Here is a 27440-nt window from a genome sequence, read left to right as displayed (position 1 = left end):
GTTCAGTAGTTGTGCCTTTTCTGCACTTCAGGAAATCTGGGTGCCAGAATGAATCAGGGTGTAGGTAATGAAACAGGTGCCACGCTATCTATCTGCTATGATCAACCCCAGGCCAGTGTACTGGCACAAGAGTTTAAGATTCAGAGTTCTGTATATTTTGAGAGTCAATAGTAAAAAAAAAAATGCCATGTGTTTCTGTTGCTAATAATCCAGCTATCCCTACTGATGGACTGGGTTTCTTTTGATTCATAAAATCACATCTGATATTTCACTGCACTGATCTGAAGTATCAACTGATCACAATTCTAGAAATCCGGAAAACCACTAAAAAACAAACCTCTAAAGCAAATGAGGCTATGTAAGTGGAAATAGTTTCTTGTGTGTCATGTAAAAATGTAATAGCTTCCATAAAAACAAAAACAGAAAGCAAAAAGAAAAAAAATGTTCACATAACTAAACTCAGTGAGTAAACGAGATGCATGTATATTAAAAAAGATGCCAATATCCTTATACTGTGGAACTTTTGATATTATTAAGCTATTCAGACACTGCTGACAAGTTCTTCCTAACCAAGATAATCTAATTTCTGCTGAATTTGAACTTAAATTGGTTTTTTTCTTTTAGCCTTTTTTTGGTAATTGATCAAATTTATACAAGTGTGATGGGATTTTACTTACCACCACAAAATGCATCAAATCCTCTATGAGGATAAACTACATTACTTCATAGAACTGCTTTTTTGTTGTGATTAAACAAATTGTATTTAAACTTGCTCTGTGCTTCCAAAGCAATCAATAGTATTTTGCTATAAACTGCACTTCGCTTGCAGGTGTTAAGTGCTCAGTGCCTTCATTCGATCTTCCTTTTTTTAACCATAATTTTTATTTGCAAAATGTTAATTTTTTTCTAAAAAATAGCTTTTAAAAAATCATTGGCAAAGGCTAGATTGGAAAGTATCTGCAAATTATTGCCTACATTTAGTGAATCAGATAAGTGACCTAAACAGATTTTCTAAGTATTTTTAGATGATTAAGACCCTTTTTCATGACGCAATGATCCACCTAAAAATACCTACTTACATCAAGATAGCATTGAGATTCTCATAGTTTATAATATCTACTTATACTGAACTCACAATACTACATTGAAGACTTGAATAAAATTTAAGGACTACGCACCCCAGTTACGGTTGGTCCTTTAAAAATCATCACAGTAGATCAAGAAAAATGCCATTATTTTAGTATTCTATTTCCCTCATTCCAATCATTAACTACCTCTAGCCTAAATAACGCATTTCCTTAACCTTTTCTTAAAGCATTAAAAAAACAGTAATAATCACTACTTGACCAATCCTAAGTAGTAAAAGAATTTCAGAAAACAGTCTCAATTTTTCTGATAACATCAAGCCTAATTACAGTAATCTAGGTGATTAAACACTTTTCAACCTTTCAACCTTTAATCAAGAATTATTGGAAGAGATGAATATTTGGGTGGGGCTATACACTAATTAGTGTTATGTAAGAGAAGCTAAACTATGGGTTTAATCTGTCTGTAAAATAGAAATGTTTTAATCTCTCTTAAAAATAGTTACAAAACAGTTATGTATTTAGGTAATGTGAACTAATATTTAAACAAATTACCTCAAAAACTGATATGACCAAAACATAAAACAGGATTTCAAGTGTTTTAACAGGGCTAGCCGATAACATTCCTATTTTTAATCCTCTTCAAAAGTATTCATTTGTACAGTTTTTAAGTAGGCATTTTTGCAAACAACTAAATGAACATTTTTTGGTAATTATGTAAATTTACTAGCTTGGAAATAATTCAATTTTTATTCTACTTGAACCTTTCTTGCAGAAAAGCAGGTAGATATTAAAAATGTACCTTTCCTTCAAGACACAATCCCATACAGTGAACATCAAGAGGCAAAGTGCACAGTCTTTGAAGAAACTTTGATAAAAATAGCAATACCATATGAAAGTTCTTCAAATTTCCAAAACTATATTTCATGCCTAATCTAAGAGCAACTGATCTGCACTCTTATTAAACATCAGCAATTGGGCTAGTGGTATGGATTTTTATTAAAATGAAAACAGATTTCTTCCAGGTAGGGACAAGTACGTTTAGCCCATATCTTAAAAGAAACTGCAAAATTCTCTTCATCTCATATTACACCTGTCAATAAATTGTGTCATTTGAACATTTATTTACTAATGTCAAGTCAAATAAATATTTTTGATAGAAAATGGAGCAGTAACATTTTATTTCTATGGTGTACAGATTTTTAATTACTTCCTGACCTTCCCAAAATCTCAGTCTTAGTTCACATACTCCTATGTTACTTAAGACATTAGAGTATTTAAACATTTTTTTACTAGCACACAGAAAGCTTTGACTGCAGTTCAGTTAGGGGTCCGAACCTACGTAAACCTTGGTTTGACAGCTTTCCTCCTGCTCATTTTAAGAAAGGAAACACCCAGAAGCTTGGTGTTAACGTTTCTGCTGATTGTGAAAATTACAGCAATAAAAACTCCAACTGCTTGTCTTAAATTAAGACTTGTAGTACTCCATGTGAGAGCTGTATGTTTATATTAGTTTTTATAACATTTGGAAGTCTTGTTTTCTGCTTTGATGTTAGTCCATTAATAAAGCAGGGAGTCAGAGCCTGGAAAAAATTAATTTATTAGAAATTCTCAAGTCCAAATCTGAAGTAATTGGTTTGTTCTACCCCACGATTCAATATTCTGATTTCTCCAACTACCTGCTCCCAGAGCTATCTGCATTTCTAAATTTGTGTTCTGTTGCCAACACATAGTAACCCACAGTGATTGAAAATGGCAGCTGGAGTGCTCCTACAACACATTAATTTTTCTCTAAGTAGTCTAATTTTGTCATCTAAATGTTGACAAATCTTCTTTTCACTGCATTTTACACCTTTAGAGTTTTGATGAATGCAGGATCACCATGAAGTAAAATGAAGAGAAATGTTTTCAAGACAATTTTTAGATTATCACTAATAGCTCTGAAAGATGTTTTCTTTATAGCACTCTACATTCAAAGCAAACTAGTTAAACAGAAACTGAAGTGCAATAATAGCAATTATATCAACGTAACACTTTTCTACCTCAAAAGTACTTTTTAGACTGAAGGAATCAGATAAATAAACTACTATAAAATGATTTCAGAGTAAAGATGTACAATTTGAATGCCACTTAAAAAAATCTTAATCTGAAACAAATTCTCATTCTATTAAGCTGAAGCCCCAAAATGTTAGGCAATTAATATTTTTACTTCCAAATGTTTATTAGAGTAAATTTTATTACTGAAATAAGAACAAGGAGATCTGAACATTATTTTTTTAATCTCTCCTCCAATTAAGGGCTTCCAATTCATGTTCAAAATCAACCAACCACCAAAGGTACAAAAAAACTTACAAATTTTTAAAACCTTTTTTCAGATTCATTTTCATCTTCAACCAGGCTTTAGAAAATTAAACCTAAATAAATAAAATCAATACTTCCCCAAAAGTGGGAAAAATGGTCTCTCGTCACTCATATGATATGCTCACCATAAAATGACCCAAGGACTTGTTCTTGTTTCTTTACTCATGGATATTGAGTTGTTAAAAGAAATCCAAAGAAGGAATCATTCCACAAATATAAAAAAGCATTAGCAAATACACTATAAATAGTAAGAAAAATAAACCAACCGTAAGCTAAATTCTAAGCATTTATTGCTTGATAAAATGCAAAATTTGAGACAAGTGATATTCAAACAGAATTTTCTAAATACAATTCACAAAAAATTGCATATCACTTAGAATATTTTTTCAAACTTACATTTGCAACAGAAACTGCATGACAAAGTTCCTGTTGAGTTCTAGTATTTAAAGCCCTCCATCGATTTTTCCTATTAATTTAGCAAGTGTATTAAAAACAAAGTTTTCTAGGTGAAAAATGAATGTGCTTCTGCCACAAGACTTCTATTATTTTATAGATTGATGAAAAGCTTTTCTCTTCCCATTTTATTAATATAACAAAAGTATAGGCCCTAGAAAAGTATTAAGTTAAAAGGAAAAGCTTTCTCTTCCACTGAAGGGACCCCAAAAGACAGGCAACAGTGACTATCATAAAATAAAAGGTCACCCTTTTTCTAGGAACAAACCATTTATCAATAGAAAATAATTGTCTTGCCATTTGCAAGGGCTCCACAGCAATAGACAATGTTTTTCGCTCACATAATTACAAAACAGTAAAAGTTCAGAAACACAGCCTGAATCCACCTCCCTATTTTCACCCTTTACAATTCTCATTGCCCTTTGGGCCCCGTTTGGAAGCAAATGGAAGACAGGCTGAAGTTTTCTCAATTGAGCTGAAGCTAAGAAAGCTTTGATATGCTAATAGTCCCCTTCAAACGGTAAGAATTCACACTTGCATTAATTCAAACAATTTGTGCAGAATGATGTGAAATGGCACCTCTTTTAGAAGCAAGCAACAAAAGGAGAGAATCGGAATGTCTGAAGAAACTAAACAACAGAACAGTTGTTCTGCAGTATTCTCTCTATCATGCATAAATTTCTGGGAGGGGGGAGGAAGGGACAGCAAAAAGTTCCATAACGCACCTGAACAGAAGTAGATTTTCTTTATAAAGGGTTGCTCGAGTATTACGAAGACACTAAATTTAAAGTTACAAAGTTACCTTTTACCTAGGTCAAGAGTCCCATCACAACTTGGAATGTTGCCAAAGACACCATTCAAACCAATCTATTTTCTGCTATGGATGTATATTGATTGCCTCCTTCGTGTCCATCTTTGAAGGTTCGCCCAAGATCAAATCTGATTTAGTAAGAGACATCCCAACAGGCAATTATTTACCAAACGGATGTGACTTTTCTTCATCGTGCAACTGGAGTTGAGCAAAGAGCACACTCGGTGGGGCCCGTTCCAGACACAAACACTGACAAGGCAATGAATGGACCAACCACGTCCGTTAAGGCTACGCCTCTGGAAAGGAGAAGAGAGGAGTGCACAAAGTGTAAAGACTGCAGAAGAAAATTTGGTAATTTGGGATGGGGGCGAGAAGAGCGCCTCAGAACCTGGCCTTCGTAACGGGAACCATATGGTAGGTGGCTGAGGCTCAGATGCTCCCAGGCTGCTTGGTGAAGCTGCTAAGCAGCCTGACACCTTTCAAGAAACAGGAGGAAAACATTTCCTCGGTCTGAATTCGAGACAACAATAAGGGGGCCAGGAAAGGGGGAAAGGATGAGGGGGGGTGGAGTCCATAGAAGATGGGAAAGAAGACGGACACCGCAGGACTTGTCCCTGCAACTGCGCTTTTAGAGCACAGTGTGAACAGAGGTTTAAAAAACATACGAAAGGCATGTCCCTTGATCTCTGTTCGGCGACTCTCTGGCACAAAGTAAAGCTTCCAGAGATTTTCCCTATCCCAAGCCCCGCAGTTCGGTGAAAAGAACAAAGTTTGGCGATCCCAAACGAAGGAGCCTCGCAAGAGTGCCTTCCCTAGTGCTGGGACGCTTTTGTCGCTTCGCTCGCCCTCGCGTCTCCAACAGAAGGTCCGGTCGCCCCAGCCAATCAAGAAGCCCAGGCTCAGTTAGCCCCGGGGGTCTCCCCTTTCCCCTCGCTCCTGCCACACTTTTTTTCTCCCTGCCGCTCCCCACCTGGTACCCTCTCTCACCAACCAGGCTTCCCGAGGCGCTCAGTCGCAGATCCACCCCAGGAGCCAACAGCCCGTAACTTCTCCCGCAGGCCCAGCGCGGCGCGCTGCTGCCCTCTCACTGCGGGTCCGGGAGGCTCTCTGCCCACCCCAGGGCCCACGGGTGCCCGGCCCCGCCACCCTCCCGCCCCGGCGGGCCGTTCCTAATCGTTGCCAGCCCCAGCGCCAGCCCGGCCACATCTGGCTGCGCTTTGCTGTCATCCTTGCCTCTCCACACCACCTAACCGCCGACAAGAAGAAACAACAATCGAAGACGTCTCAGGCCAGCCCTCCCCCACCGCCCACTTCCCCAGCACTCGCTCCCAGAGCCCGGCCTCCCCGCTCCACTTCCAGACCCGGACCGGTCCGCAGCCGGGCGGGGCGGTGGGGGCAGGGCCTCGTACCCGGAGCTGAGCAGCCCGGCCGAGGGGCCGCCTCGTAGCCCCCTGCCCCAGACGCCGCACTGTGAAAAAAGGTGAACGGGTACCTTTCGACGCACGCTTCCCCCAAATCAAAATACCCACAACGCAATCCTACTGTCTCCCTCGGCGCCCCCTGCAACTAGACTCAAGCCTCGTGAACGTTACTGCGGCTCCCCCAGAAAAAGAGAAGCAGGCTGGACCGACTGGGAGTTCTGCGTATCGATTTTAGAGGACAGGAGGTGGGGGGGAGGGGAGCAGCCCGAGCGAGCGCGGGTCACCCCCTCGGCCCAGCAAAACATAAACAAACAGCGGAGCCCCAACTCACTCGCGACTCCCCCTACCTCCTGCATCTACCCCGGGGAAGGAGGCGCAAAGCAAACAGGTTTCCGAAGCCCCGCATAGAGGCACATTGTTCGCTCCTGCGGCTCTTACCTTAGTCTGCAAGCGCGCTCCGGGGTCGGACCGTCTGGTGCAGGGGCCGCGCCGGGAGAGGCGCAAAGCGCAGCAGCGACCCGGCCGGCCAGGACCGCGGCCAGCCGCGAGCGGGTCGCCAGCCACGGGGTCCGCACGGAGGCAGCGCCGCGGCTCGGAGCGTCCTCCTGCTCGGCCGCCGCTGCCGCCTCCTCCAGCCAAGCAGCCAGCGCCGGGCGGCTCCAGAGGTTAGGTCAACATTTTCCCGCAGTTTGGCACACGCTGCTCCGCGAGAGGGATCTTTGGCACAAGCACACCACCACCCCCCGATCGCACGCTCCCTTGGAAAAATTAAAAATTCGGGAATCGCAGCGAAAGGGGTGGCGCAGGCAAAAGCCCGACAGAGGTGCGCAGACTTGGGAGTCCCCGAGGAGCCGCAGACGCGGGAGGGGAGGGCAGACGCCGGCGGCGCGCGGCCAACTCAGTTTGTCCCGCGAAGCCCCTCACCGCCGGCCGGCCGCACCGGCCCAACTGACATCCCCGGCGCAGACCCTGCGGCCTGGGACGAGAGGCGGCGGCGGCCCTTCCTCACATTTCGGTTCTCGGGCCGAGGCTGAGCAGTGGCTACTGCCCCACGAAAGGCTGAAGGCGAGAACTCGGGCTCGGGGAAACGGGGAGGTGCACGGAACAGCCACGTCACGCACACGAACGGAGGGGAGATGCCCCTCAACAAGCCCGAGGAATTCTCCGGTAAGCTCCCGATTTCACTCCTGCACCTCTGCGTGTGTGTGAGAGCGGAGGGAGAGGGAGAGGGAGAGGGGAGAGAGAGGGAGAGAGACGGGGGAGTGCGAAGTCCTGACACAGACTCTCGGCGAGGTCTGAACTGGAGTCACCTCCAGCCGCTTCCTCCACCCCGAGCCCCAACCTACACCGCCCCCCCCCACCCAGTTCGGCTAATCATATAAACATACTAGCATGTACGGTGGCAAAGGACAAATCTCTCCCTTCTATTTTTTTCCAGCAAGGGGCTCAGGCAAACTCAGAAGAAGATTACAGGCAGCTAAGTACAAAACGTGGAGCAGATAATCTATAACTCATTGCCGCCCAATGGCCATTTTCCACTCCATTTGAGCAGCTGCGACGGCGGTGCGCCCAAGCAGGGGGAGGGGAGCTAAAGGGGACACTTACGAGCTCGAGCTGTTCGGATGGCAGTGGCCAAGCAGCAACCCGAGGACAGACTGGCCCACGCTGGCCCCGGCTCCGCCAGCGGCGGGGCAGCCGCAGGGCTGTCCGGGCGGCGGCAGCGGCAGCGGCGGCCAGGGACGCGCGCACACGGCCGCGGAACGCGCCCGGGAGGCGGCCTGCGGTGGCTAGCGCCCCTCCCCTTCGGTTCGGCACACCCCCAGGTCCCCACCTCAGTCCGGCGGCTCTGCACTCAGCCTCCCCCACCCCATCAACACACCCATTCAACCCTTACCCCCTCCCCACCCCCAAACTCCACTCACTGCGCGCTCGGTCCTCCGCGCGCTCCGCCAGCGCGCGCCCTCCATCCTGTCCACACACACGCACTTGAAATTTAAACATTTATTTTATTTCTGGAATGGGGTGAAGGGTATTTGGGCGAGCGCGGCAGAACCAGGCGCTCCGGCCACGGAGGCAGGACGCAGCAGGCTGGCCTGCAGCTCACCGCCCCCTCCCCTCTCCCCTCTCTGGCTAGGAGCTTTCTCCTTGCTTGCACTTGGAAAAGGCGCCCAAGATGCGTCTTTTACCCACCCCGTCTCCAGGTTTCTCTTTTCTCCAAGCAGCGAGCTGGAGGCCCCGAAACTTTTAGTTTCCGCAGCCCTCCTTTTGTGTGACTGCTCCGAGGAGAAAGAACGTCTGTTTGCCGCGGCTGCCTCCGTCCGGCAGCGGCGCGCGGGGGACGCTCCAGGGTTAATGTCTTTGATACCTGAGATTTCCGGCGCGCTCGTTAATGCAAGTTACATTTTTTAAATTGCGATGACTTTTCCTTTGTAGTTACAGAGAGCTAACCAAACTTTGACTGTATTGACTATATTTCACAAGAGCGTTTTGTTTGTTTTTGATTAAATTCACCAGGATAGGCAAAGAAAGGAAAGGAGACTGACTACAAGGTTCTGTACTTGCAAGTGCATTCAACTCGCTCTTAGGTCTGTTTCCCTCATTTCCTAACATTGAAACTGCTTTTGCTCTTGTCCTTTGACCACACTTCCTTGCACATTCTGTTGGAAGTGTCAGCCAGCAGCCAAGCAGCGCCAACGATGCATCCAAGGTGAAGAGAACAGACCACGACGGGGAAATCATGCTTGAAAAATGTTTAGAAGCCAGTTAAGTGTCCTCTGCATCCGAGGAAAATCAAACCTGAACTTTTTTTAAATTACAAAATGTCTGAGCTGAAAATGACTTAATTTTCAGATGTAGTTCTAAGTCACTGATTATACTAATACAAAAAGCACGTTTGCATTGGTTTACAAGAAAAACTGATTCTCCAAGATTTAAATCTCTGGTAAATAAGACGAAACTTGAGCTTCATTGCTTTCAGAAACAATATGTACTTTTTGTTGCTACGAGTATGTTGTAGTCATCATACTTCAGAAATCATTTTAAACAACAATGTTATTAAAATGTCAACAGCAGATTGTTCAAAAAACATGAAGACTCTAAATACCTATCAGTATTTTGTCACAAAGCCAGATATTTCCAGTACTAAAGTAAATCCAGCTACTTGCCAAGTTTGTTCTTGTAAAAAATTGCAAGTTGAAAGTACATAAGTGCAGCTAACTGAAACATGCTCTTTTGGTTGATTAATTATAATTCTCAATTTAAAATGGGAATCCTTGATGATCAAATTTCTTTCTACTTAATGTATTAATGTTTTAACATTCACACCATTCCAAAAAGTAAGAGGAAACACTTGGAGCATTTGTGCTATAAACTACATAAACACTTACATTTGGAATTTTTTAGATAATGTTATTGAAATATTATAGTTTATGTTCGTATAAACTCATCTGAAAAAACACACTTTTGCAGAGCTGGTATGAAACCTTACTATGTACCTTAAGTTTTTACTCCTGTTAAAATGTCTACACACAACAGATCTACCTAGGAAAATTAAATCAGGCTACTTTAGTTGAACAAAAGGCAGAAATAGAGAATTCTCAAACCTCGGAGGTCATTTATATCATGGTATCCTTTGGAGTTTAAAATTACTTTATTCAAGATTGTAAAGCAAAATATATCAAACTAATAATTATTTGCATTTACCGAAAGATTTTAGCTCTTTCTTTTGTTTATCTTTGAAGGTTTTTCACTCATCTGGGCATGATTCACAAGAAGCCCCAATGAGTGCATAGATCAGTCTAATCCTATTTTCTTTTGGGAGGCAAAACTTGGTCTGAAGTTTTTATTTAGTAAGCTTAGTAAGTAATCAATAGTAATTTTTGCCTGAATTAAACTGGCCATATGTTGGCTTATTTACTTATTTATTTAACTCTCTTAGAAAAAATCTTTGGAGGAACCCACTGTCTACGTTTTACAGGTCTGATATTTTTGATGTTCTGGACACATAGTGGATGAGTGAGTCACTCTCCACTATGTTTCTAAAGAGACTGCATCGCAAAAAAGAAGGGTGCATGGGAGGGGGAAGTTGATAGAAGTGTGTGGGAGTGGAAAACTAGAGGGAGTAGAAAATGCCTCATACAAGTTTTTAATTTCAATTCAATAGGATGTGTATTTTGTAGAGTTCAAAGGGTTCAACACTTTTTTTTCTAAGAATATAATAAGCTTCTGTGTTTTTACAATTACATAGAGGTATATTCCTTCTCTAGAATAATGTTTTAAATATTAAATAATTTTTAATTATTTCCTTGTATTTTACATATAATAATACTTCAACCTTCTTTGTACTCACAAGGAAGAATTGAAACAGCTTTTAATTGCATCGATATATCCAAGATTAAGCTGTCAGCCACAAACCTACCAGGACAAAGGATCATTTAGATCAAAGTGATCACAAAGGATCACTTTTTTGGACATGCACAGACATCCAAAAAATATAATTTACCTGATATTTTATGGCAATTCAAAACATAATTTATAACAATACAGGTGTTATGGTAGAAAAAATGAAACGAGAAGCTTAATAATGTCTGCAGATGTTATCAAATTAAGGGCAGTCCGAGTATGTTATGCCTTCCCTTCAATGCAATCAGTTGAACTACTCAAACTATACTATTATTTAAGTAATGGCAAAATCATTTACGTATTCATAATACTTCTAATTGTTTTTTTTTAAATAAATTCTACAAAGGACAAAGGAAACACCCATTTCCATTTGTTTTATGTTAAATCAACATCCAACCACTCATGGTGATTTCATTCAAAGAAAACAGAAGGAACTCATTAGCTTATGTGGTTAGAGAGATTGATGGCCTTCAAACATTCTAACCATACATGTTTTTTCCAACTGTAGTAACTGCTTTTAATTTAAGCAACTTAAAGGAACTGAAGATTATTTCATTCATTGGGTTTACATATTTCTGATACAGAAATTATGCTAATTTTTAAAGTTCTATACCATCCAAGCATTTCTGTTTTAGAAGGAAGTGATAAAGGACTTGTCAAATACATATATGAATAAAAATAGTTTGTACCAAAATATTTTTAGTACCAAATTAAACAATCTGAGGAAGTATGAAAGTGGGCTTGGTTACAAAATATAGTGATTATTATTTCCATAGAACACACTGAGTACCAGTAACTTCTTTACTGGCCTACCCTGGCATGGAGGTAGGGTGGAGTGGTGTGGAGTGAGGAGAAGGTCCTGGACTTGATAGTGGCCCCCAAACTGTGTGAAGTTTGAGCTACACAGTTGGAACTCTCAGTGAGGTTGGTTGTATTCATTACAGGGAACATGTTTTTGCCCATGATGAGAGCTCTGTGAAGGCTCTAAACTAAAACAAACAAAAACATGTGAAAACTGTTCTAGCTTCTGATACAGAAACAGAAATAAAATCAGCTAGATTTCATCCTACACTGAACATTTCCTCTCCTTCATTGTTACTGTTCAGTGATGCTTAGTGCTGAAACTAGTTTTGCCTACTCTAGAAAATATTTTAAAGCTCTAGAGAAGATCAAAGCAATATGTGAATACCAAACTTAACTAGAACTGGTTGAAAGTTGCTAGCTTTGTTTTTCATTTAGCTTTGCCATACATGGAGGCTGAAAAAATATCAAAACTCATTTTCCTTGAGAGCAGAAACATATGAAAACATTTGGCAAAGTCAATAAGTTTTTAACTATTCTCCCAGCTCTCTTCAGGTTCAATCTTTGTCCAAGAAGGCCAAACTCTATTAAAATGCAGAGATGCAGTCTTCAAAAATAATGACACTTTAAACTATATTACTAAAATGATTATGGCATACTGTGATTAATGATATTACTTAGAAGTATATAATCATATATATATTCTTAAATACCTATCATTTTTGTGATGAATACTTTTTAGAAATACTGAGCAATAGCACTGGTACCATGACTCTTTCTGTGCATTTAGTGTTTATGTATGTATAACCATGTATAAATGATTATAGAATTTTTGTGCCTTTATCATCATGATACTACAAAGTAAGCAAATTTTTTAAAAAGCCATCATAATCATTGTTGCACAGAGTCTTCCACAACTCAGTTTGTCTTTCTTTTCCATAGATTGTTCCCGTAACTCCTGTTAATCTTTACACCTTGAGGATTTTCTATAATTGGGTCTTACAGATCATCTTTTATCAATGTTTCTGTCAAACCATGAAATATAACTATAATAACACTCATTTTATTAAAATATGATCTATAGCTTTTTATAATAATCATTTTGTTCATCATGAATACTCATAATCCAGTGCTTTTTTAAATTAAAGTATGTCATTTAAAAATAGGCCTCCCTTTTAATATGTTCAGACCTCTGTCAACAATACAGATGAAATATCTATTTTTTTAACTTAAAAGTTAAACTAAGACGTCCCTAAAATCACAACTCTTTGTTTTAAATATAAAACATTTGAATGGGCAGTTCTTGATCAAGCATAGCTTGGGTGTGAACAAAAGCAAACCAATGGTTAATAGTAGAGGTAACTCCACTCTGTTGAGTCTGAACCCTCGAAGTTAACTACACAGCAATTTCACAGAAGTCCAAATTGAATTTTTATTGCCTCTGAGAATATGACTTTGATTGTGTACGTCATAGTTCATTGTAGTACAGCAAAACTTGCAAAAGGCTTTTAAGAATCAGGAAACAAACTCACAAATGCCCCCTTTGAGGTTCAGAAAGTGAGTCAAAGATACAATTATATAACACTTCTAATATTTTCATATTACAATGTATAAAGTTTTCTTAATGCTGCAGCATAAAATAATTGTAATATAGGATCTTAGTTATTTCTGAACACAAAAATTATCTTGTTTCAGTTTTGAAAATATTTATAGTCTAACACTGTAACATGAGATATTTCACCTTGAATTTGGTTCTCTCTTTGATTATACATTATTAGCTGTTACTAACACTTTTCATTCTTTTTTTATAATTAATATAGCTATTTTTAACTCTATATATATGCTTTAATTTAAAAGGGACTTTATTTGTTCTCTATATTTTAGTAAACTTGAGCCTGTGAAAAGAACAGCAATTTGCAAGGATCTTTCTTCTAAACCTACCTCTCATAGTTTCTTGATAAGATAATAAAATGTTGCTACCTCTATTTTCAAGAATAATTTAAATCTTTATAATTAGGTTTTCAACTTATTGCAGCCCTTTATACAGTGCATTCTTAAGGTTACTATGAAACCAATCACTTAGGCCCCAGACCAAACAATGATGTAATAGTGATGTATTTTTGTGATAAGTACAAGTACAGTAGAAAAGAGTCCATTTTCTTGAAAATTAACATCCAAATTTAGAATTCTGCTAAAACATCATTTACCTCTCAAAGGGGTACTAAAATGATTTGGTAATGATAAGGTTTTGTTGAGCAATACCCAATAGGAAAAAAATTTGTTTTAGGTTAAAAAAGTAAAAACACATTAATAACATCTCCAGCTAGTCTACATTAGAGAGAAGTTGCCAAACCATCCCCCACATAATATGTTCTTTGAATGTTTTGTTTCAGTGATGGAGAGGTGTTGTACAGAACCATCCACACTCTTATCCAATTGTTCTGGTTACCAAAATCACATATCTACAATATAATTACAAAGGATTATTAGTACATTAAAAGAATGCTCTCCTTCATTATGGGAATGTAATTTATGACACCAATTTAATTGGCATTGTGTCCTTACTACCTGAATTAATGACCCAAATTCAAACCACATATATTTCATTGCTTAGACAATGTAGAATACACTACAAGAAAAACTAATTTCCTGTTTATTATCTAATGATAATGAAAAGATTTATTATAATACTGGGTTAATGCTATATATGAAGTGGCATGTCTCAAAGAAAGAGGTCAGAAAAATAACATGAAGAATACTTAACAATTTGTTAAAATAAAATTAGAGAAAATCTGAGTGAGAATTGTAGCCATAAAATGTAACTGGTTAAGAAATCCAAGAATATAAACTGTTTTAACATAATATGGACCCTCAGAAGACTATCATTTATCATTTAAAAATAAAGTTACACATAATCAAATAAGGAATCTGAAAAATACTTTTTAAATGAATTTTGACATTACATATGATAACTCAATATTCAGTTTCTCTCCAGGGCCCTATTGCAAAATGATTTTAAATATATATAAATCAAAATATTTTATGCTGGTATAGATATGACAGGATAATACTGACCTATTTGCTTATATTGAATATTTTTTCTAGTACCAAAAATAGATACTAGATTTAATATTTATGAAACCATTTTAACTACTTGAGTACATTCATAGCTTATCAAAATTTGGAGGTAAAATATCACACCTTATAACTAAGGGAAGTCTATCTTTGCTTCAATTTTCCAGTTAATGAAAGAAGTGTTTAAATACTCTGTAGTTAGATTATTAACTTCTACAAAACTGAAACAGATGTGTGTCTTAGTATGTCATTAAATTTATGATTTACATAGAACCCTTACATAGAGCTAAGCAGAGGCCAATGATTCTAATTTGCCCTAGATTTACAATAACCTGATCTGGTTTTTGTAAGTATTGAAGCACTTTAAACAAAATTAGAAAGCACTTGTGCTTTGTGTGATTAAAGATGCAATTCCCTTTGGAGTAATGAGAAAAGTTAGAACATGTTTCTTTCTTTATGGATGTTTCTATTATAAACACGAGTGCTATGCATTATATATTTTTGTTATTATGATTTCCTTGTTTTTAATTATAAATAAACCAATTGAATTTCACTGGAGTCTCAATTTGAAACTATGCCAAAATTTAGCTAAAGAATGTGTACAGCACTCCATAAAAATCCTTAAAATTCTTCCCAGGGTCTTAAGGTCTTGTTATAAAAATACTAGCTCACTGTAATTTTCTACAACAAAACATCTTTCTAATTAGGACCTACACAGAAAAAAAAAAAGACTTGAGTGGTAAATACATTTCAAACCATAGAAAATGACATACGTAAAATTATTCAAGACTAATTATTATGGATTCATCTAAATTACAAAAAAAGTGTATTTTGTCATATTACACAAATAACAATATTTACAGCACTGTTCTTTAAACCTCCTTCTACTTGCTTGGTGAATTATAACCCATCAGCTCCTAAAAATCAAATCCATAAAAATATTTAATTTTATTTATGCATTTTTTAAAGATTTTACTTTTTTATTTTCAGAAAGAGGGAAAAGGAAGGAGAAAGACAGGGAGAGAAAAGTTGAAGGGTTGCCTCTTACATGCCCCCAACTGGGGACCTGTGCCCCAACCCAGGCATGTGCCCTGACTATGAATGAAACCACTGACCTTTTGTTTTGCAGGCTGGTGCTCAATCCACTGAATGATACCAGCCAGGACAAATTACTTAATTTTTTTTTTACTTTGTAATTTTAATTTTTAATTTAATCATATTTTTAATATTTTATTTATTTATTTATTTTTAGAAAGAGGGGAAGGGAAAGAGAAAGAGTGGGAGAGAAACATCAATGTGTGGTTGCCTCTCATGTGTCCCCCACTGGGGACCTGGCCTGCAACCCAGGCATGTGCCCTTACTGGGAATGGAACCAGCGACCCTCTGCTTCACAGGCCCATGCTCGGTCCACTGAGCTACACCAGCCAGGGCTGATCATATTTTTATTATGCTGTTACAGTTGTCCTAGTTATTCCCCTTTTATCCCCCTGTACCAAGCACCCCTGACTCCATCAGGCCATCCCCACACCACTGTTCATGTCCATGTGTCATGTGTATAAGTCTTTAGCTACTCCATTTCTTAGACTGTGCTTTACATCCCCATGGCTAGTCTATAACTGCATATTTTTATTTCTTAATCCACTCACCTCTTCACACATACCCCTCACCCCTTCCCATATGGCAACCATCAAAATGTTCTCTGTTTATGATTCTTGATATCATGTTCTCTGTTCTTCTTGTTGGCTTAATTTGTTTTTTTATTCAATTATAAATAGATACATATTTATTGTCACTTTATGGTTCATAGATTTGATTTTTTTCTTAAAAAGTTCCTTCAATATTTCATATAATAATGGCTTGGTGATGATGAACTCCTTTAGTTTTTTCTTATCTGGGAAGCTCTTTATCTGCTCTTCAGTTCTAAATGATACCTTTGCTGGGTAGAGAAATCTTGCCTTTAGGTCCCTGCTTTGTGTGACTTTGAATTTTTCTCACCCATCCATTCTAGCCTGCAAAGTTTCTTTTGAGAAGTCAGCTGACAGTCTTATGGGAACTCCACTAGAGGTAACTAACTGCTTTTCTCTTGCTGCTTTTAAGATTCTCTCTTTATCTTTAACCTTTGGCATTTTAATTATAATGTATCTTGGTGTGGGTCTTTTTGCATCCATCTTGTTTGGGGGACTCTCTGCTTCCTGGACTTGTATGTCTATTTCCTTCACCAAACTAGGGAAGTTTTCTTTCATTATTTTTTCAGATAAATTTTCAATTTCTTGCTCTTTCTTTTCTCCTTCTGGCACTCATATGATGTGAATGTTGGAATACTTGAAGTTGTTCCAAAGACTGCTTACATTATCCTCATTTTTTGGGGATCACTGTTCTTTTTCGTTGTTGTTCTGATTGGTTGTTTTTTGCTTTCTTATGTTTTAAATCATTGATTTGATTTTTGGCTTCGTCCACTCTACTTTTGTTTCCCTGTAAATTGTTCTTAATTTCAATTAGTGTATCCTTTATCTCTGACTGGATATTTTTTTATGTTGCTGACATCCTCACTAAGTTCCTTGAGTATCCTTATACCAGTGTTTTGAATTGTGCATCTCATGGATAGCTTATCTTCATTTTGTTTAGTTCTCTTCCTAGGGTTTTGATCTGTTCTTTCGCTTGGGCCATATTTCTTTATTTCCTCATTTTTGTAAAGATTTTATTTATTTATCTTTAGAGAGGAAGGGAAAGGGGGAAAGAAATATCAATGCATGGCCGCCCCACCTGCATCCCCTGTTGGGAACTGGCCTGCAACCCAGGCATGTGCCCTGACCGGGAATTGAACCATGATCCTCTGGTTCACAGGCCCACGCTCAACCCACTAAGCTACACCAGTCAGGGCTATTTCCTCATTTTGGCAACCTCCCTGTGTTTGTTTCTATGTATTAGGTTGAGGTGTTTTGACTCCCTGTCTTGGTGGTATGATCTAATGTGGTAGGTGTTCTGTAGGGTCCAGTGGCACAGCCTCCCCTATCACCATGCTGGGTACTTCTTGTGGGCTGAGTACACCATTCTCTTGTATTTGAGTCTTGGCTACTTTTGGCAGATCAATGGGAGGGATTTAAACAGTCCAGTCAGCTGCAAGGACTGATTGTGACCCCTGACCATCAAACTCCACCCTCTGTAGAGGATCAGCCTTGCAGGGGTAAGGTGGTGGTGTTCTGACATTGTCTGGAACTGCCCACTGGCCTTGGGGGTTGGGGAATTTCTCAAGTGATGTAGGCCAAGGTCTGTTCCCACCTGTGTTGTACCTGGGACCACCCTGTGCATGAGCTATAAATCAATATGAGATGGCTGCTACTTTTTCTGGCTTTGAAGATTTCCAGGTGAAGCCAAGCTGTGAATCTAGAGTAGCTGCTAGTGCCAGACCTGGGCCACTTAGCAAGAGATACAGCAGCTATGGGCTTATTGAGGCCAGCTGTTACTTGTTTGAGAGGTTTAGGAAGTTTGTGAAGCATGAGCCAAGCCAGCCATTCATATGGGAAAGTCATGATTAACAGTTTGGGTAGGCCCATAATTAGGTGGGATGGAGTCTCAGGGAATCTCTAGGGCAGGGCAAATATGTTAGCCAGCTTGATGGAGTTTCAGATATGGCACCCATGTGCCAGCTCTATGGCTTTGTAGGGGTTGGGTTCAGAAAAGGGACAGTGGCCTCTGCCCACCTTTCTGTCCGGGAGAAAGTTGTCCCCCAGCTCCTGCCTTGATGACAGATATTTCAGTTCCTCCCTGTATGTCACTGGTGCCTTTCAAGCTACTACCCCAGTGCTGGAGTTCAGAGGGAGTAAGTCTGAGTAAGTCCATGTGTAGGTTGTTTAAGAGGAACTACTTGGGACTCCAGAAGTTTTCTCCAACGACTCAATCTCTGCTCGTTTTTGCAGCCAGATGTTATGGGGACTTATCTTCTTGGCACCCGGGCTTCCACACCTGGTTTGGGGCTAAGACTCCTTGTTCCAGAGATATCCCTCCCAAAGAGTTATCCACTACAGGTGGATGTAGGACCATCCTGTTCTGCATCACCGCCTCTCCTACCAGTCCAGATGGATGTGATTTCTTTAATGCTCTAGTTGTCAGACTTCCATTCAATTTGATTTCTGATGGTTCTGTGTGATAGTCATTCTATATTTAGTTGTGATTTTGATGTTTTCTTACAGGAAGGTAAGCTGGGTTTACCTATGCTGCCATCTTGACCAGAGGTCCCCAAAATACTTAATTTTAAACACTGAATAGTATTTACTTAAATATCAGTTAGAAATGTTAATATAAATATCATTGTAAGCATTTGTGTATATATTTACATATATGGAAAATAAGTACATGCAATAATATTAAGTCATTAAAAGTTTATCTCTCATAAAGCCTTTATTAGCCCTTGAAGTCTTTGTCACTTCATATAAAATGATTTATCTTTTGAATAACAAGGTTCCATTCATCTGTTTGACAAAGGAATTTTTAAATCATTTAAATAATTTATTTGAATGAATTATTTAAATTCTGTAAAATCTCTCTATATATGCACATGTATGTGTATACATCTGTGTCTATATATTTGTGTTCTGGTGGAATGTAACAGAAGAAATACAAACTAGAGTTTAGAATACATCGTCCTTGACACCACCAGGATGACTGGGTGTTGCAGCTGATGGGTTCTCTGATCACCCAAGCAATGCACAGGATCCCCGTTTTAGAGGGCCATTGGTGCCACATTTGGCATAACGGGGTCACTTAATGCCAAAAGAACATGCACGTTATTTTCTAAATGTGCACATTATTGTCTAAGCTCACTTTTTAAAAATATTTTATTTATTTATTTTTCGAGAGAGGGGAAGGGAAGGAGAAAGAGTGGGAGAGAAATATCAATGAATGGTTGCCTCTCATGCGTCCCCTGCTGGGAACTGGCCTGCAACCCAGGCATGTGCCCTGACTGGGAATCGAACCTCGATACTCTGGTTCACAGGCCCGCGCTCAATCCGCTGAGCTACGCCAGCCAGGGCCTAAGCTCATTTTTAAGTTTGCATTTTTACTGAGATTGTAGGCCAAAATATTGTTCAAAATGTAAGTATAATAAAGGCGATTATGCAACACTTGTAGCGCTCTAGGTGCTACTGGAAAGTGGTGAACATAATCTGTCCCCAGAGAAATAAATCATCTGAGGAAGTAGGGCAAGTACGCATGGAAAATAAATATATGTATACACTGAAATTTATAAGCAAATATACAAAACTAATTAGGACATAAAGATTTATGTAATATGCTTAATATGTATGGCATTCAGGAATATTAACTATACAGTATTTCTTCACAGACTATTACTTCACAAAATTTTCTCTGGAAGAGATGTTATTGTTCTTTTTCCCCCTGAAGATTCATTTTTATTCATAAAAACAATGAAAATGTTTGAATCACCCCCCAACTTTGGTGAGGTTATATAATAAATTACGATTATGGCAGCTTGCCATCAATTTTATTTTTAAACATTACATTTATTTATCTATTTATTTTACCTTCTAGTTCCTTTCTTCTGGAAACTTGTCCTCTGGGGGTACTGTTCCCCTCTCCATTATATTAGGTTTTATTTTCATTTTCTCACCCATCAATTCAACAAATTCCTTCTAGCTTTAATTTTCTAGTGAGGGTATAATTTTATGCATATTAAAATCTCATTGTTTGTGGCATTTACACTATATCGATTTATATCCATTACCCACAATACACAAACTTCAGTAACCAGGTGTAGACCTCAGCAGTCTAACACAGCTTTTAAATGTCCCTGATATGCCAAAGAATCATCATGAACTCTTGGGAAGACAAAGCTTTTAAAAAGTTCAAGATAACTAAAATCCCTTTCTGGATCTTCCTTTCCAAAAGCTCCTCTCTTCCCACTCACATTCATGTGTCTATAAGTACAAATGGCCCCCGAAATACCTGTAATTTGTGTGATATAAGAAGTGATCTTACGCAAATCAGACAAAATAAATTTGGGAACATTTCACTTTCTCTCAAAGTTTTGAGAAACAGAGACATCTTTAATGTCTAGCAAAGGGTCAGAGCTGCAATTGGTTGTTGGAAGGTAGTTATGGAATAAATGAATTAGAATTTTGCAATCATGAATACTATCGTAATATTTAGTTCAATTATAAGGCTACTTGTTATCCAAATATTGTAACGCTGCTTTGCTGGTATGAATATTGCAAATCAAATAACCTAGAAATCTTATACAAATGTACTTATCACAAGTGTACCTATAAATACACTGATTAACAAATTTGTTAGTCAAACTATTGAAATACTTTCATAGGCCACATGTAAATATTTTAATACCTGCACAAATTAGTGATTACAATGAAAATTTGAGTGTTTTCCAAAAAATTAATTTAATAATGTTTGTGTGTGTACTTTTAAGAGAAAGGCAAAAAATATAGACAAATTGTTTTAGGAGTTTCTAGCGCTGTTAATTACCTTATTGAGTGTGCGTGTGTGTATGTCTGTATGAGGCAGGTGGGAAATAGCTCAAGGAAGGCAGAACTTAATTTGAGGTTTTGAATTCAGAGAAGCTGAAAAGTGACTGACCCATTTTACATAGAACAATCTTTCTCCCTCTACTTCTCCCATGCCAACTTAAATAAGATAAAGCCATGTCTAGGGAACCTCAGAAATTAGAATCAATGGGACTTACATGAAGCTTTTCAAGGGTTATATTGTGCACCCTAGTACTTTGGTTTTATTCAAAGGCAAAACATCTGACATTTTATACATTATGTTAAAAAGTACCATACTTTTCATCTTAGCTCATTTATGATTCACTAAGCATTCAAAGACTAGAAACCTATATCCAAGAGCCAGAAAGCATTTTAACCAATTATTTCCTGCCAAATAACTAGCAAATTTTAATTATCTTTTCTTACAGAGTTCATTAATAAATCAAAATGTCCAAGGAAGATATTCTGATTTCCTGTTGGTACTTTAAAGGCTTTCTTTCAGCTCACATTCTTGTTTTTTTAAATCTTTAGAAAATATATTAGTTTAGCAATTTTCTATCTAAGAAAATCATACTAAATATCATTTTATCTTTCTTTGATAACATGGAATTTCTCAGTGTGAAAGGACTATCAAAATGAACATTAATCATCATAACACTTATTATACATCATTATATTTATTGATTTGTTCCTCCCCCACAAAACAGTAAGTTCCATGAAAATCTCACTAAACTTAATATGTGCCCTGTTCTTAGCACAGTATAAAATAGAGGTCGCAACTGCTGGCCTGTATAAAATCTAGCCAACAAATTTAATTTCCTGGCCCAACAGATGTTGGATCACAAAGTGTGTTGTTTTTTTTTTAAAAAAAATTATTATTTGTCAATTTTTTTAAATTAGAAAGCATTAATCAAAATAAAGATTTTCAGTTTCTGGAGAAGTGGAAAGAAATGGCAACATTTTGCATGTATTACCTCATAACACCATTGAGCAGAAGAGACCTTCCCCTTTAAGGAAAACATGCCCTCTCTGACTTAGCCACACTCGCCACCATGCCCTATTTTTACCACGGTGATCACCAGGGGACAGGGGTGGGCGGAGGTGAAAGAGGGTAGAAGGGGGATATACGATAATAGAAAAATACAGTAAAAATAATTTTTTTAAAAAGCCAGTAATGAAAGTAAGGATTAAGAAAGAACTTGTACACAAAAGCTAGTGTGAGGCGAGTTACCCTGTCCTGTGTTGCTCTGAAATTTAAAAAAACACCAAATATGCTGAATTTCTTAAGGCATTGACTCTCAATCTTGACTACACATCAAAATCAGATGAGGGGCTTTGAAAAACCTACAGAAGTCTGGGCTCTACTCCGGACCTCTGAAGAAAGATCTCCAGAAGCAGAGTCCAGAGTGGGTAGTTTTAAAGGCTCCAAAGGTGCTTTGACTGAGCAGGTCAACTTGAGAGCTGTGCTCTAGAGCAGTGGTTCTTGGTCTTCAGTGGTCACTACAAACACAGGCAGACTTCCTGTGATCGTGCTTCACTTAATTGAGATTCACAAATATTGCAATTTTTACGAAATGAAGTGAAGACCCTCCACCAGCAAAAAGATTATTGCACTGATCTGGAACTGAACTCACAGCAACTCTGTGAGTTCAGTATATGCGTGCCTGTACTTGAGGCCTCCTTGAATACAGAGGGCTGGGTCCCTGTCCTAAGGCTTCTAATTTAGCATGTCTGGAGTGACTCTGAACTTTTGCTTCTCCACCAAGGTCCTGAATAATAATGCTGATGTTGCTGATCTGGGTACCACAATTTGAGAACCAACGTGTAGAGGAATAATGCTGACAGCTTTTCTCATGAAAAAAAAATCCAAGGTCACACATATCACCCAATTTGTGATGTTTGTGTTCCACTTTAACAGTAGCATTAAGAGAAAGTGAAATATGCCTTCATCTGTATCTCTATAAAGTGGGAAATGGATGCATAAGAGGACTATGTAATTCACCCAACTCCCAACTGCCCTTTGCTCATTAATTTTGTCTTCCTCGTTTCAATGAACATTGAAATCTTTGAGTTCCGTGGTCAATAATTTGTGTGTGAATGGATGTGTGATTTATGTTGTTATTATACATTGTAATATATGAAGAAATGTACAAAATTGTAGTAATAATGCTTTACTATGTCCAAATGGTTTGCATATATACTATCTCATTGTGCGTGTACTACATAGCTCAATATTTAAGTTATAGTACACCTTTTATTCTTACTTACTGGCTTACTCCTCTCCCTATCTATATCCACATTTACCTGTTTTCTCTTTTTCTCCCCACTTGACACCACTTTCTACCACTCTTCCACTGATATATACTCTTGTACTTTCTTTTATTTCTGTCAGTTTCTCTATGTGGAAAAGTACCTTGACAGTAACAAGTCATGATTTTGATTCTTTTTGTATTACCTGCTATCCTGCACAGTTCACTGAGGGAGAACAAATGAAAGCCTCAGTTTTATTCAACCTAACAAACACATGTGAACAAACATTCTTTTAAGGATTAGTGTACATAGTTTAAAAACATATGAGTTAAATAAATAATTAAGATTTGCTTGGGTAGTAGAAACAGCTAAACACAACATGTTTGAAGACAACCAAGCTAAGTCTTTAGCTAAAAATTACTAGAAGTAACTGCTGGTGTCGGGTATGTTAAAAATATTTTTTCTTAAGATTATACTTTTCAAAGGGGGATCTTTGGAATTGAGATTATCAACTTAAACTGAGTTAGAAACATTTTTTACCATTCCAAATTTATATTATGTTTCTTATTAGTATTATCATTATTTCTAATTCGATTTTATAGTTTCATATACAAATTTTAATGACTATAGGTAAAAATATTTTTCTATGGAAGATAACTATTTTATGTAAGTATGCCAAATAGAAAATATGATCATAATGAATTAATCCACAAAATGAGAATCACCTATATTAAGCATGCTTAATTTTTTTAAAGATTTTATTTATCTTCAGAGGGGAAGAGAAGGACAGAAATATCAATGTATGGTTGCCTCTCATGAGTCCCCTTGCTGGGAACTGGCCTGCAACCCAGGCATGTGCCCTGACTGGGAATCAAACTGCCATCATGTGGTTCACAGGCCTGCACTCAATCCACTGAGCTACACCAGCCAGGGCACATGCTTAATTTTTTAATTACTATAAGTTGTATTGTTTGCAAAATCCTTTATATGAGCTAAAAATCCTGAGTAGTACATAATTTTCAAAAGACCACCTGTGTTCACTGTAGTAGTCTTATTGAAATACTGCTATCCTTTATTTAACAGTTTTATAAAATGTTCAACTAGCTGTTTTTTTCAGAACACACAAACACCTGCCTACCATTTTATTAAAGAATTATCTTAGCGGCTTCACCAGTAAAACTTTATTAGAACAATTATATCTGTCAACTGTTGGCATAGACTCCATTTAAAAGAACACATCACAAATGCTGTCCTGTGTAATCTAGAAACTGATGTTGGCATATGTGATTGGATCCCCTTCATATCAGAAGTTGCCTTCCTTCCTTCCTTCCTTCCTTCCTTCCTTCCTTCCTTCCTTCCTTCCTTCCTTCCTTCCTTCCTTCCTTCCTTCCTTCCTTCCTTTCTCTTTCTCTCTCCCCCTTCCTTTCCTTTCCTTTCTCTCTTTCTCTTTCTTTCCTTTTTTATTAAGCAAGCCTTTTCTAAATGACGGAAATAAAATTGAGCTTCTAGATATCATAGTATTTATTTTTCAAAAGTTATATCTTCTCTCTCTTTTTGTATTTCCTGCCTAATTGTAAAATAAAAGATACATTGAATACATAAAAGTGCATAATTAATTTTGCCAATAATTTAATTTATCTCCGCATAAAAACATGAAGCATTTTTACTGTTATTTTTGACTATTTTGAAAACACATATGTTGAGAAGTGAAATTTCTTTTCTTGATTCTTAATAAGCATCCAATGAAGCTATACCTAGCTGAAAGCATTTATATTCACTTCTTACTTAAAATTCTGCAATTTGGTACAGTCAAGAATTTGGTAAAAACCATTTTAAATCACTTTGCTCTGCAAAAGTTTTCGAAGCACCATCACTAAAGTACTCAACATATTCTTTCAGAAAAGCCACAGACATTAATTTTTTAAAATTAAAACTATATTCAAGATTAACTTTCTCTTTTCTTTTACCTTAAAAAAGATCTGTTAAAAAGATCTGAAAAGGTCTCATAAAATGTAACTTCACTTAACTTTGATTGATGTTAATTTTAAGGTGCTTAATTTTTACTTTATTTTCCTTTATTTTTTTCCAGAAAACTAACATAACTTAAAGGCTTACGATGTGGATCAGACTACCTGGGTTCAGATCTGAACTGTGTCTTTAAGCAAGTTATGGACGTTCATCTTTAAATTAACTGTTTCTTTCTATCTACATTTATAAAATGGGAATAATAATTGCACATATTTTAGTGTTGTTGTAAGGGTTATATGAATTAATATAGGTGGTAACTGGCACATAATGAGTCTTCAAATATGTTTTATTATTTTTGTACCATTAATAAAACAGTTTACAATTCTTTAAAATGCTGCTACATAAATACCTAAAATTGTACAAGCTAACAATTTTGAATATTCTTATATATTGGGTTGTATTATAGCAAAGAAATTTTGAAGAAATTTGAAATATATAGCTGTATACTGACTATGTAAAAATTTATTGTCAAGTAAATATATGCCAGTGTTGCTACTGGTATTTTTTTATTGTTTTAACTTAACAATTTGAAGAATCCCCTCACTCTTAGTTATATTCATAGCTCAGGATTTTCATTCTTTTTTAGTCAAAAGTGCTTAGTTTTTCTTAAATCCATAACATGAGGAGAATAGCTGTTATACTTATATTCCTGTTTTATATTTTTTTCTGAAAGAGTGAAACACACAGTTGTCCATTAGGCACACTGCCTGTTCCAGAGATAATTTAAGGGGCTTTAGAAACAAATGGGAATAAAAATAATAAAAGCAACTAAGAATAGCAAGGCAAAGAGAAAGATTGAAAACTGAAAAGCAGGAAAAGTCAGCGCAAATGATGCATGCCAGCCTTTAGTCTAAGAGCCACAGATAGAGGCGAAAAAGGCTGTTGGAAGATTTTCAATGCCCAGCAAATGCGTAACCTACTGATGAGACTAAGGAGAACCCTGACTAAATGGTGAGGCCGGTCAATTACTTGTCCTCCAATCCCCTCTGTCCTTATGGTCTACCTCTACCCTGTCTGCTCCATTACTGAAGCAGTCCAGCAGTCCACTGATAAAGCAGTCCAGTAGTCCAACCGGACAGTTGATACAGTCCAGTTTTGCCTCGGCTACAAAAATAACCACCCTTCTTTTCTCAGAGGTTCCAACAACAAGACCTCCCAAAGGCTAATTGAACTGTTTTCTAAGCTAATATAGCAAGAGAATTCTATACACATTTCCAATGGCTCATTCTGGCAGATTCTTAATAGGAAGAAAGACATCAAACTCTATGGAAGGATTTGGGGGAGTGGGGAAAAAGATTGGCAGAGTGTTCCCCATTTCTGATGTCAATTCCTGAGAAACAGTCCCTTAAAGCAAATGATACAATATAACTAAATTTAATGAATTAACTGTTCCTACCAGGGAAAATTATGACTTCATAGGAGACATGATGCCCCAGTGGGTATAACTAAGATATATTACTAGTTAGCTAACAGCTGGGTTCTAACTCAGGGAACAGTTTACAATTTTTTTAGTAAATTTGTTTTATTTAGACCACGGGATGAATTTTGGTGTTAGAAAGTATCCCTTCATTAATATATTGTACTAATGAAATAATAAACTTGACTATTCAGGTTACTTGGGGATATGTCTCCTTGGATTTGCCCTTTTTTGTTTATTTGTTTTTATAGGATTTTGTTCAAGAGGAAGAGAGGAGCAGGATAGGGGATGAACATTAATCCAGCATCATCTATGTGTCAGATAGCATGAGGACATTTTAATGTTACTTTATTTCAGTGTTGGCATTCAGCTGGCACGGACTGGCAAGGCTTATGGATAGTTTACGACCAGCATCTGTTCTGATCTATTGGTGCCCAAGCCCAACTATTTACACATTACTAAATATTTTAGTGCTTCTTCTACTATATTTCATCTTCAGAATAAAAGTCCAGAAAAGCGAGAACCCTGGAAGCTGGAGGCAGAGGTGGACTCAAAGACCCCTGGCTTGGACTTGCCTGTTCCTCCTCAACCTGCCGAGAGGAGGTTTTTTTGCTTGTGCTAGTTTGGTCCTAGAATTCAGATGGCCCGATGTTTGTAGGCATTTTTTCTTATGTGGAAGTGCCTAAACCATAAGTATAAATTTGTCTAAAGTTTGGGTTTAAAAATTATGTTTTTCAAAGCTAGCAATAGTGTCCCTGGCAGCTGTGTGGCCCATGGGGAACCAGAGGGAGAGAAAAGCCAAGCCAAGGTACACTGTGTCTG

General features: G+C 38.0%; 2 protein-coding genes across 16 annotated transcripts in view; one reads left to right on the top strand and one right to left on the bottom strand.

Annotated features, from left to right (window-relative positions):
- ADGRL2 (adhesion G protein-coupled receptor L2) overlaps positions 1-27440 on the bottom strand; it is a 214258-nt gene that overhangs the window by 173978 nt on the left and 12840 nt on the right. For 11 of the 15 annotated variants that reach the window (XM_037164180.2, XM_037164172.2, XM_037164167.2 and 8 more), the window contains exon 1: positions 6570-6658. The exons of 1 other annotated variant lie outside the window; for it this stretch is intronic. The gene's annotated coding sequence lies outside the window, so the exon portion shown is untranslated. Of the gene's footprint in view, positions 1-4877; positions 4970-6569; positions 6659-7736; positions 7877-8321; positions 8393-27440 lie in introns of those variants that run through there. 3 more of the 15 variants (XM_053655402.1, XM_037164168.2, XM_037164169.2) reach the window with 3 other exon arrangements.
- Positions 4975-7740, top strand: LOC128625856 (uncharacterized). Its single transcript, XM_053655384.1, has 4 exons — positions 4975-5124; positions 5705-6115; positions 6540-7298; positions 7570-7740. Exons 1-4 carry the CDS (start codon positions 4975-4977, stop codon positions 7639-7641), a joined length of 1392 nt encoding a protein of 463 aa, XP_053511359.1. The 3' UTR covers positions 7642-7740.

The sequence above is a fragment of the Artibeus jamaicensis genome, unplaced genomic scaffold (genome assembly GCF_021234435.1).
Source record: "Artibeus jamaicensis isolate MK-2021 breed Jamaican fruit bat unplaced genomic scaffold, CSHL_Jam_final scaffold_1019, whole genome shotgun sequence".
Classification (NCBI taxonomy): Eukaryota; Metazoa; Chordata; class Mammalia; order Chiroptera; family Phyllostomidae; genus Artibeus; species Artibeus jamaicensis.
The sequence above is the reverse complement of the archived record's forward strand: the minus strand, read 5'-3'. Positions and strand labels throughout refer to the sequence as shown.

Bases quoted from the DNA above. Each gene is read 5' to 3' on its own strand.
- LOC128625856 (XM_053655384.1), top strand. From the start codon at position 4,975: ATGGACCAACCACGTCCGTTAAGGCTACGCCTCTGGAAAGGAGAAGAG. The intron at 5,125-5,704 runs GTAGGTGGCTGA...CTCACCAACCAG, and splicing joins TTCGTAACGGGAACCATATG to GCTTCCCGAGGCGCTCAGTC. The intron at 6,116-6,539 runs GTACCCGGAGCT...AGCCCCGCATAG, and splicing joins GGCGGTGGGGGCAGGGCCTC to AGGCACATTGTTCGCTCCTG.